Genomic DNA, 12,212 nt, shown 5'->3' on the forward strand with positions numbered 1-12,212 from the left:
GGGGAGCTTGGCAGTCTTCTGTAGGCGGCTGAGCCCTGCGCCATCAGAGGCCCCCAGCTGAAGCCCTCATTTCCCATCCCTCAGAGAGGTCTCAGGTGCCTCCTCCCCTGGCCTCCTGGATTGACAGGCCTGAATGAAGAGGGCTGGGTGTGGAGCCAGGAGGTGGGGATCTGGCTCCGGCAGGCAAATCAGGTCACAGGGTGAAATTAAAAGGGAGGAGGAAACCATCGACCCATCAGAACTGGTGCTCCTTCCTGGCGACGAGGTGCCCAGGAGAGGAGCTGGGGAGACAGGGCGTGGAGGTTGGGAGCCAGGGGCGCAGGATGGCCTTGCGGAGAGCTGTGCGGCTGTCCTTGAAGAAGCCCACCCACGCCGTGTGTGTGGTGGGAGTTGAGACGTACGTGGACGTTCACAGGTGAGCACCGAGGGGCGCCCACCTGGCTGCAGAAGGCTGGGCTAGCACAGAGGACCCCGAGGCAATGGAGTGGGCATCGGCGGACAGACGGGGCTCATTGGAGGATGCTGGCAGGAGGCTGTTTTGACAGCAGAGCAGGCGAAGTTGGCTGTAGAGCCTGGGAAGGAGGGACTAGGGTATCAGGTCCATCTTGGGGCTCTGGCTCCTGGGCACCTTGGCCTCAAGCCCCTGGATAGGGGCTCCAGCTCACAGCCCTGGGGACAGGCTCTGGGGTCTGGCTCTGTGTTCTGGCATCTGAGTAGAACTTGTGTGGAGCATCAGAATGAATCGGTGCTCAAGACAGGGACCAGGACTGGGCCTCCCCCAATTTCTCCCTCAATTTCTTGCCAGTGACCCATCTCTGAGGGGGCGGGGTGGGGTGTGTGGCAGCTTGATCCTTGGAGGCCAGTCAGGGTGACTGGGGTCAGGAGGGAGTGGTCAGGGGCTGATTCAATGAGTTAATAAAAGAGAAGAACTTGGAACAAGACCTGGGGCTTGTATTGGCCAGGATGATGATGACGATGGCAGGGATGGTGGCAATGATGACGTCTGACAGGCAGCGGAAGCATCAGTTTCTCCTCTTGGCCCAAGCCCTCCCTGTCCTGGCTCTGCCCAGATGGGGCCCAGGGACTTGACCCAGCCTCAGTTTCCCTACCTGGCCACTGAGGGAGTTGCACTTAGGGATTTCTGGGGAATTTTCCAGCTCTGACAGACTCTCTATGGACTCCATTCCTGCTGCATTAGATGGGGCTAAAGCCCCTGCAGATGGGGGCACTCGGGGCAGGAGTCCCCCTCCCAGAGGAGGTGGGGGCGGGGGGGGTCTCTTACGAGGTGGGATCTGAGCTCCCACTGCCCTCTTGGGTCTCAGTCCCTGTGTTCTCCCAGTCTGGTTATGCTGGCCCCAGGTTCCCACCTGGCCTCAGGTGAGCTTCTGTCCCAGAAGCCCACTCAGCCCCTGTCTTGGGCAGTGGTCTGGGGCCGCAGTGACAGGGCTGGGGAGGGAGAGCCAGGGGCCCTGGAGGCCAGTCCTTGGCTCTAAGTCATGATGGGGGCCCTGGTGTGGGGCTGGCGGCCAGCAGAGATCCCATCTTCTCCTGCCCTTTTAACATAGGATTGCCAGAATTAGCAAATGAAAATCCAAGATGCCCAGTAAAGCTTGCATTTCAGATAAACAGCAAATAACTTCTTTAGTATATTGCATGGAACATACTTGTATTAAAAAAAAAAATCTGCTGTTTAGCTGAAATTCAAATTTAGCTGGGCATCCTGTACTTTATCTGGCAACCCTGCTTTAACACCAAGAGCAAGAAGGGGTTCCTAGTGGGCCCCCGCCTTCCCGATTCCAGACCTCTGTTCTCGTCCCAGGGACTGGCTGTTTCTGAAAGGTAATTTCAGAACCTTGGGCCGGAAGCACTTGTCCGGGAGCCGGAAGGCCTGGGCTGTGGTCCTAGCTCTGCCGCTGACTTGCTGTCTGCCATGGGCCAAGTCACCAGCGCTCTCTGGGCCTCATTTCCTCCTCTGAGCCCCAAGATGGGCTGAGTCCTCTCTTCGGTTCAGCGTGGAGGTAAAGTGCCCAGACCCTAGAGTTGGGCAGACTTGGGTTCTCATCCTAGCTCCCTTCATGGCTGTGTGACCCTGGGCTAGCTGCTGCACCTCTCTGAACCTCGGTTTCCTCATCCGACAATGGGAAAGCAATAGCACTGACCTTCGTGGGTTGGGGGAGGATAAGTGAGACCACGCGTGTGCAGGGCCCCTTGCACGGTGGGGGCCTTGGAAGCAGGAGGTGCTCACAGCTCTGAAGGCTCTGTGGGTTCCCTTTTCTCCCGTATCCGTTCTTCCCATCTTGCCTTAGAGCAGAGGAGGAGCCGAGCACAGATCAGGGCGTGTGTGGTGGGAACAAAGGGCGATCTGTCTGAGATCTCCTTTGGGATCACCAGGCACCTTTGCCTCCTCAAATGCGTCCCAGCCCAGCTGTGGGGCACGGGGAAGCTGTCTGGGGTGTCCGTAGCTGCTGTGCTCTGGCCGACTCTGTGGGGGGCGCTGCATCGAATCCTGAGTGAGCTCTTGGAGAGACCTCCACCCAAGAGCCCTTCAGGAACCTTAGCCCTGGGCATTGGTGGTGACAAGGGTCATAGCCACTGCGAGTCTCTAAACTAGGAAACAGAAGTTTATTCTGCAGCCAGTTGGCTTAAGCTGGCCTAAGGAAGAGCTTCTCGCCAGTGAGGGCTGCGATAGGCAGGGAAAGGGGGACGTGGAGTTGTCATCCTGGGAAGCTTTCAGGAGGATCATGAAGCTCACAGCAGGGCCTGGGCTGGCTAGGGGGAAGGGGCTGCCCTTGATGATGAACTTGGGGCTTCTCCACCCCCATCACCGGTGCCTGCCTCTAGCGGAGGCTGAGCAAGGGGTTTCTATGTGGCTTTGCTGGTAGAATGGCGGGAGCCCCCCAGGAGAGGGCATGTGCCAGTCCCCTGTGCTGCCCCCAATCTGAGCCCTCCAGGAGTGGCAGCCGAGATGGGCGTGCGGGGTGACATCATGAGAAGTGATTAGCTCCCCCAGGTGTTGCGTGGACCGGTTATTTGGAGAAATATTTGTGTTTGGGGTAATTGGGTCCCCAGGGTGTCCCAGCCCAAGGAACACTCAGAAATCCCCTTATTCAGCAAGTGCTGCAGATCCTACCCCTCGCCCCAGTGGGCTAGCTCACCACCCCAACCCCCTCACCCCAGTGGGCTAGCTCACCACCCTGATCCCCTCACCCCAGCGGGCCAGCTCACCACCCCAACCCCCCGGGTCTGGCCAGACTGCCCTGGCTGTCCCTGTCCTTGCTAAGTGGTGGCCCCCAGAGGACTCGTGTGATAAAAGAGGGGGTGGGCAGTGTGGGGACTCCATCAGTGGTCCAGCCTGGCCCTCTTTGTCTGCCCAGAGGCCAGAACCAGAGCCCAGGCTGGAGGCCCTAAGACACGCTTGTTCTTTGGGATGGAGGAGGCTGGCTGGGCGGGGACAGGGACGTTCTCCTGGGATGTTCCCAGGCCTCCCCAGCCCTGCAAAAGCATAAAGCAACACAGCCTCTGGCTCAGAGACTGGTAGAGGTCGGGGCTACAGGGAGGAGGGACTCAGTGGGGCTCTCGGACGAGCCCGAGAGGCGCCGGGCTGCTTCCTTTTCTGGGGGTTCTCTGTTCTTCAACAAACAAAAATGCCAAAGCGGAGTTATAAAACCTGTGGCACATACATTCTTAGCATTTACATTGAGTATATTAAAGCTTTGAACTTGCGCAGAAGTACAATGAAGCCTAATGGCGCTCCTCGTGGGATAATCACAGGCCTGAGGCCGACACTCATTCCCGGTGCCTGGCAGCCTCTGGAGCGGGGCTGGGAGCAGGTTCAAGGCCGGTGAGGACCTTCTCTCCTCCTGGCTCCACCCTGCCGCTGCGTCACGTTCCTCTCCTGGAAGTGATGTTAAAGCTTAAACTGGAGGGCTCTTGGAGCACGTGAGGCCAGCGTCCTCCCTCAGTTCCGTGGGGCCACGGGAGCCGGCCAGTTGTCGAATCTGAACGTGGAATGGTGGGGTGTGCGTTCTTGAAACTAAAATATTGGCATCAGGGAGGGCCTCAGAGGTCAGCCCCCCTTAACTCCACAGATGTCCCCGCCTCCCTGGTCCCTGTTGCCACCTGCTGTTTAGACACCGTCAGTCACTCCCTCCTCCCCTCTCTGCCCCCTCCCCGCCCCCTCCCACCGCTTCCTGTCTTGGACTCTCCTCATTCTTCACCTCCTCCGCTTCCCTTTCCAGCTCCCATCACTTCCACACCCTGGTTCTCTTTTCTCCTCCCCAGTCCTCCCTTCCTCTCTCAGTGGGCCAGGGGCCAGCTGGGGCTGGGAGGGCTGGAGAGAAGCCCGCTGTCCTGAGCTGGTGGACCATGTGAGAAGACTTGAGATGCAAGAAGCGGGGAGGTGGTTGCTCACTCGTGATGTAGGTTCCTCCTCGACCCCAAAATGCTTTCCCTGCAGTGTGTTGTCCTCTCCTTTGCTCTGTCCAGAGAAGCTTCCACTCCCTTCTCTGCGGCTTCTAAGCAGCTATTCAGCTCTGCCAAGTGGTCCTGATGCTCAAAGGTGTCGGGGGTGGGATGTGGGGCTGGAGGGAACTGGCAAATCCACGCCCAGCTGAAGACATCAGCTACCTGGGGAGTCCAGGAGGCGGGCCTCAGCTGTGGGCCAGGAGACGTGGCGGATTCCAAACGCTGCCATCCAGGCAGGTGTGGGTGTCCGAGCCTCAGGGCCGTTGCGGAGGAAGCTGGGACCTGCCAGGTCTTGGCAAGGGCCTGGCCTCTCAGGAGGTACAGACCTGAGTTTGGACCTCCAAATGCACCCTGGGTCCCAGAGCAGAGACCCCGGTCACCCTGCATTTGACTCCAAGGCCACTTGAAGCCCTGGAAATGCTTCTTAGCACGTCTTGCCAGCCACAGGCATGACCCCTCCTGCCCCCGGCTGGGCTTCGGGCACTGTGCTGGGAGGAGTGGGCAAAGAAGGTCAAAGATCCCACAGGAGGATCCTGCAGAGGGTGCAGCTGGTGTGGTCTGAGCCAGGCTGGGTGTCGAGGCCTCTGGGCACAGGGGAAGAGGAGGCTGGGGCTTCTGGACCTGGGTGAGGAGGACGGAAGGCTGGTCACCATGCTGACTGGGCCCCAGGGGATGCAGGTCTGTCGGGGTGGGGCCATCTGTGAGTCAATTCAATGACTGCTGAGAACAGGACAGCTGGTAGTCATAACCACCTGCTGGGGGTCAGGCTGGTCCTCGAAGGCTGTGTGACTTGGGTCAGTCACTTAGCCTCTCTGAGCCTGTTTTCTTCCATGCTAGATGAGGATGATATCGCCCGTTGTTTGTACCCATGAATTTGGCCCCATTTTACAGAGGAGAAACTTCACAACCCGCAGAGCACGGGCCGGCTTTTCTTCATGTGCAGATGGGGAAGCTGGCTGGGGGGGAGAAGCGAGTCCTGCCTCGGACTCTCCAATCAGGGCTTTCTCTCGGGGACGTTCTGGTCCCCAGCCCGTTTTTCTCTGTTGGGAAGGCCCGTGGGTGAAAGCTGCCACCCCCTCCTCTCCAGCCCCCATTCCTGGGCGGGCAGGGGTCCACTTGTCCACTTGAAAGAAGGCCTGGCCAGCCTGGGCCCTCCTCCTGGGTTCTCCGGGTGTGTCCCTTTCTGAGCAATGACAACCATAAAGCACCCACGATCGTCATCTCTGGGAGGGAGGGACAGCGGGAGAGGACACGGCCACGCATCGTGTGATTCTAGACTCAGGAGAAAATCCCTGCCTGTGACCTGGAGTCTGCGGGACATCAGCCATCGCACTCCCTGGCCTCTGTCAGCCACAGGCAGCACCGGAGGAGGACCAAGGAGAAAGCCACGCCAGGGCTGGGAGCTGACCCTTCTGTGGCCTGGACCCCACTGCGGTCATGTAACAAACGTCACTGGACACCTGCTCCGTGTTGGGATCTGACACTCGGAGATGACACGGCTCACCCACCCGTGAGGGGCCCCCATCTTAGTCTGGGAGCTAAAAAACTTCAGGACGTGGACGCTAATAACAGCACAGTTAGTCAGGTTTCTTGGTCAGGTCGGAGAGTGAGGGAAAGTGCAAGAATCCTCTACACCAACCCTCTTCCCCGGGGTCTACCTGCTTCCCCACGCCCTCGTGACAGTAATGACAGTGATGGCAGCATGGTCTCAAGTGTTCACAGTGTTCACCACATTATCTCAATTAAATCTCACAACAAGCCTATGAGGTAAGGACTACTCTGATCCCCATTTTGCAGACAAACTGAGACACAGAGAGGTTGAGACACTTGCCCAATGTCACACAGCCCACAAATGCTGGAGCTGGGATTTGAACTCAGGTCTGCCTGTTCCCAGATTCTGTGAGCTCAACCCTAGGAGAGCCCATTACCTGGGGATAGTCTATGTTGCTGTGTCCGTGTGAGGGGTGGAGTGGGGTCAGGGTAGAGCATGACCTTTGGAGTCAGACCCAAGTGGGGTCAAATCCCAGCTCTGCCACTGTCGCCCTGTGTGTGACCTCCCTCGGAATTTCAGTTCATCTTCTGTAAATGGGGAGAGGAACAATAATTCCCCAGCTCAGCAGGCAGAGGCCACAGGGATGGAATTGGAATGGAGTAAATGCACGTTGTAGACTGAGATGTAACTGCCCCGTGTGGACCCCACAAGGGCAGGGCCGGAGGTAAGTCGTCTCTGCTTTCCCTGTGCCCAGCGTGGTGCCTGACACACAGTAGGTGCTCAAGAAACGCGTGCTGAGGCAGAGCAGCCATAGCACTAATGGGCACTCTGTGTGCCCCTGGGGAGCTGCTGTCCTTCAGGCCTGGAGCCCCTAGGGGCCGGCCAGCTCTGGGACTGTCAGCCATGGCGAGTCTCGGCTCCTGGCAGAAGCACCCAGAGCTGGCGCGCCAGAGAGGACGTGCCGGGTCCTGCTGGCTGGCCCTGTGGCATTTCTTGTGGCTTCAGGCCGGGAAACTTCAAATCCAGGAGACCTGGAGGGTGGCACCTCGGGGGCTCCTGGGGGGCAGGTGGCTGGCCAGGTATGAAGAGAGCCACAGGCCTGGCCGGCCTGCTCTGCTCTTGGCTGCCCACTGGCTTGCCCTTCAACCCTCCCCTCCAATTCTGCATTATTCTCCCTCCTGCCCTCGCCTCTCCCCAGCACGGTTGGGGGAGGGTTGTCCAGGGCACACTGGTCCTGTGTCACCCCCTCATACCCACCCACCCAGCTGGAGGCCGGGTCAGCGCCATTCTGCCCTCCCTGCCCAGACCCTAGGCTGGGCCGCGGGGCTCCAGACCCCTGAGCCCTGTCCCCAGGGGCTGGTGAGGTCCAAGCAGCGGGTGGGATGGATAGCATGAGAGGGACTTCTCCGGGGCTGCTGTATCTCCTCTCCCTGCAGACCAGGTGGTAAACTTCTGAGTGGTTGAGACAAGGTGTGGCCTGTGGAGCTCCAGTGGGTGGAAGCTTCTGAGAGGCAGGTTGCAGCCAAGCAAAAGGAAAAGCTTTCTCATTGCCTGAGCTGTCAAAGCACAGAGGGGTGTGAGGTAGTGAGCTGACTGTCACAGGAAGTGTCCAAGCACAGAGTCTTGTGATGGGCAGGGGGCTGGTCAGGATGACATTCCAGACCCTTCTGTGACGCAAGGCAAATGCAGATACTCCACAGTCTCTTTGTCTTAGAGCAGGGGCCAGCAGGCCATGGGCGCAACACTCTTGGCCTGCACCGACCTCACCCCTGCAGGGTTCAGGTGCGCGGCGGGGGCGGGGGGGAAGGGATGTGGCTTTCCTGCCTTGGTGCCCCACGTGCTGCCTTGGGCCTCCCCTGCCTGCTCCCAAGGAGCCATATCAAAGAGCTTGTGTTGCAAAGGTTCAACATTTTCCTTTTTCCTTCCTACATCTTCCCCAACTATTTCCTCTCTCCTGTCCCCTCCGGGGCATGCTCAGGGCACACACGCTCATTTGAACGTCAGCCAGGACAGCAGACAACGGAAGACAAGCCTGCTGCTCCCTCCTTCCTTTGCCAGTTTGTGACCCTAGGAAAGTTACTTAACCTCTCTGAGCAGATTTCTGCATCTTGTGAGGTGCAGATGAGATCACAGGTATCAAACACAGCATGTGCATGGGACACAGTAGGTGCTTAGAGACGTCCCTCCAGTATAGCCCACTCCAGTATTACCTTGAGACACGCTACCCTCATGCCTTACCGGGTGGGTGGCACACGCCTTGCCAAAGCAAGCGGGCATGGCCAGGAATTACCTGTTGATGTGAAACTCCCCCTGCCACCCTCTGCTCCTCCTTCTGTGAGATTCTCTAAGAATTGACTCCATTCTCCCTGTAGCCTCCTTCTTGACCTGGTGCACCCGGCCTTGCTTTGGGTGAGGGGTGTGGGGATGCGGCAGGCTGGTCAGACAGGACGCTGCTCTGGGTGACACAGGCGGACCGTGAAGGGGCCCGAGATGTCGGAACCAGTGCTGCGGGGGCAAAGAAGAAAGGACAGGGGGCTCTGGGCTGAGCTGTTGGGGACTCTGGGAAGAGTCACAGTAACGGCCATGATGGCACCAGACACTTATTAAGCACCCACTGTGTGCCAAGCACTTTAAATGCATCATCTCCTGGGATCCCCCAACAGCCCTAGGCAGTAGCTCTTAGATTATATCCATTTTACAGAGGAGGGAAATCGAGGCTCAGAGCAGTTGAGCGACTGGGTTTGTGGCCACACCCCACACAGAGCCCACACGCCCCTCCACGGAAGAGGGGGCATTTGAAGTGGGACTTCAAGGATGCAAAGATCCCCCTCGCCCATCTCCCTCTCTCTCCGCTTCACAGAGACCGGGAAGGGCCCCGGGGGGCAGAGGGCAGGTGAGGGTCCAGGCTCATCGGCATGACAATGGACAGATGGTAGAGACATAACAATGGTTACACCACAGGGCGGCTCCCGTGCAGTAAAGACTTTCTTTTCTTTCTTTCTTTTTTTTTTTGTGAGGCAGATCAGCCCTGAGCTAACATCTGTGACCAATCCTCCCTTTTTTACTGAGGAAGACTGGCCCTGGGCTAACGTCCATGCCCATCTTCCTCCACTTTATGTCAGACGCCGCCACAGCATGGTTTGATAAGTGGTGCGTAGGTCTGCACCTGGGATCTGAACCTGCGAACCTCAGGCCGCCCAAGTGGAGGGTGTGCACTTAACCACTATGCCACTAGGCCGGCCCCAAGACTTTCATTTAAAGGATGCTTTCAAATCCATCACTTGTTGCCTGACTGTGAGTTTGGGGACATGCCAGGGCTGCACACCGGTGTTTCGTTGGGTCTGGGGGCTGCGCCGTGAGACTTCACCAAAGGGAAGCTCCCGGGGGAGGCAGGGGTTGGGGGCTCCTGCGCAGCAACTGGGGAGGCAACACCCCCTGTGGGGCAGCCTGGGGCTCACCCCAAACTCCCCTGCCTGCCTGTGACACCCCCCAAGAGCAGCCTTTAATCCACGGACCACCCACAGACGGGAGCCTGAGAGATGAGGTAAGGCAGTGCGAACCCCGTCTCCAAGGCCCGGGGCACAGTGGGGGTAGGATGCCAAGGGAATGAGAATTGGAGGCGGCCCAGTGCCTGCCTGGCATAACCAGCCAAGTGTGGGCACAAGGGGAACCAGCAGCCCCTTCCCTCGGCCCCCTTCCTTGCAGTCTGCAAAGCTCCTGCCGTAGAGCTGCTCTCCTGCACCTTTGTCACCCTGAGAGGCAGCACAAGGAAAGCGACCTGGCTGGGGGTGACGGGATCCTCGAAGTCAGTGGGGCTAGGACTCGACCAGGCCCCCCCCCGGAGGGCAGGTGAGACCCACAGAGGTGGAGCTGGCCCTGGCCCTCAGCCCTGCGGGCAGGTGCCTCCTGCAGGAAGCCACGCTTCCCAAGGCCTGTCCTTGTAGGGACTCACCTGGCCCCTGCAGGGAGAAAGAAGGCGAGACTGGAGTCCCAGCACCCCAGAGGGGTGAACTGAGGCCTGAGTCGCTGAGCGAGGGGGAGGGCAGGAAGCCAGGCTGGGCTCGGAAGGCCCCGACTGCCCCAGAGGAATGGTACCGGTTCTTTTCCTCCCCCTTCTTTCATCATCATCATCATCATCATCATCATTGTTATTACTATGACTATTTTCCACCAAGACTCCAAATAAGGGGTTGCGTGGCAGGGGCTGTGACTTGGAGGTGTCAACTTTTGCCCGAATCTGGGGATTGGCTCTGTGGAACCCCGCTCCCCTTGAAAGGGCTGCGTCTGGCAATGGCAGTCCTGGGGCGGGGTGGAGCAGGGGTCTCCCATGAGCTGGGAACCTTCCGCCGCAGCAGGTGCCCTGGGCTCGTGCCTACTTGCTCTCGGGCTGTGTGGGCAAGGGCTCCGGGGCCAGGCAGATTGGATTCAAATTCCAGCTCAGCCACCTCCCAGTTGGGCAGTCCTGGGAGAGCCATTCCACGTTTCTGATTGCCCAGTCCTCACCTACAGACAAGGGTTTGTTGTGCTCCTGGTCTGTGCCAGGCACTGAGCTGGGCACTGAGATGACAGCAGCGTTAGAGTAAAATGGAAAAGTCCCTGCATTCTAGAGGGAGAAAGGGAGAGGGGAGCAATGAGCAAATATGTCATATAAACATAATATGTCAGGTGACAAGTGCCACGGGTTGAAATGAAGCTGGGTCATGGGTTAGAGAGCGCAGGGTTCATGGTGTCATTCATGTCACACAATGGGGCAGTCAGGGAAGGCCTCTCTGAGGAGGAACCGAGGGAGTGAGCACCCAGCGGATATCTGCGAGCTGAACATTCCGAAGGAAGAGGATTGCAAGTGCGGAGGGTCTAAGGCGGGAGTGAGCCTGGGCTGCTGGAGGGAGAGAAGGAGCGGGGTCTGCGGGAGCCACGCAGTGGGGAAGCCAGCGTGGGGCAGCACAGAGCCTCCGTGGAAAGGTTGTGAGCAGAACGGACACCACGTGACTTTGTTTTAAGAGGATCCCTCTGCTGCTGTGTTGAGAACAGAGGTGGGCAGCAGGGGAGGAAGCAGGAGACCAGCCTGCTGGAAAAATCCACATGAGAGAAGCTGGTGGCCTGGACTAGGGTGCTGGCCGGGGAGGAGGGGAGTGCGGCAGCTTCCGCAGATGCTGTGAAGGCGGAGCTGATGGGCTTTGCTGTGGACCAGGCGCCAGGGCGAGGGGAGGAGAGGGGACCAGGGTGAATCTGAGGCTGGAGCGGCTGTGGACTGACGTGGGCAGGTTTGGAGGGGGCAGGAGTGGGGAAGGAGGGCTTGGTTTTGGACATGTTAAATTTAAAATGCCTGTTAGACACCCAAGGGAGATGTTCAAAAGACAGTCAGCTCTAAGAGTCTGGAGGAGGAAAAGCGGGGGTTCTGAGCATAGCCATGGTGCCGACGGAGATCACCAAGGGGGAGTGTCTACAGGAGAAGGGGAAGCAAGCACCGGCCCCGGGCCAGGCGGGCTGGAGCCGGCTGGGACGCCCTCTCAGGTGCACCAGTGAAGGGATCCTGCCGGTAGCTGAGTGTGTCTGTTCCAATTACGCATTCCAGCACTGGGGGAGAAACCACGATGGGCTCGGGGACCTGAGGTAACCTCCATTGACCACTTGCCACCATAAGCCTCTACTCTGACCGGTGGGCCACAGTGACCTTTTGAATCTCCTGGAATTTGTGTCAGTTCAGAGCCAGTGTCAGTAAACCTGGAAAAGTCTGACTATTTCCTGCTCCCCAATGCATGGTCCTGTGCACCCTGGAAGCACCCTGTGCTCCCAATGCACCCTGGACAAAGGCTGTAAGTCCTTTGGAGAAGGCTGGGAGAAAGAAAAGTACAAATTTTTAGCAGTATGGCGGGGTCCTTTTCCAAGGGGACCTGACCGTCATCTTTTAGGAAGTTTACAAGCCTGTTGTCAAACACGGCCATTATTTAAAATTAAACTATATATACTTACAATTAAATAAATTATATTAAAAACAAAGATAATACACTCAAAACGCATCACTTCCTAATTATTTTACTACATTCTACCATTACCTATGCTCTGGAGATCATTTACCTCTGTGTGGTAGAAACAGTTATATCCTAGGGAGCTGCTGTGCATCTCTCGGCAACTCCAAGTTCAATGACGTTGCAATGGTAACCCGAAATTGACCATAGTGGGAGCATTTACACCATGGAAATCGGCCAGTGCTACAAATCATGACTCCATTTATTGTTTATCGATCGTCTAGACT

At 57.9% G+C, this 12,212-nt stretch overlaps 1 protein-coding gene across 1 annotated transcript in view; it reads left to right on the plus strand.

The window, feature by feature from the left end:
• The first annotated feature begins 323 nt into the window (after positions 1-323).
• The window catches only part of PADI1 (peptidyl arginine deiminase 1), a 38,690-nt gene continuing 26,801 nt past the window's right edge, over positions 324-12,212 (plus strand). Inside the window, exon 1 of the mRNA XM_058553025.1 lies at positions 324-415. Coding sequence (XP_058409008.1) covers positions 324-415 — 92 coding nt within the window. The remainder of the gene's footprint in view (positions 416-12,212) is intronic.

This window comes from Diceros bicornis, chromosome 13, assembly GCF_020826845.1.
Source record: "Diceros bicornis minor isolate mBicDic1 chromosome 13, mDicBic1.mat.cur, whole genome shotgun sequence".
Taxonomy (NCBI): Eukaryota; Metazoa; Chordata; class Mammalia; order Perissodactyla; family Rhinocerotidae; genus Diceros; species Diceros bicornis.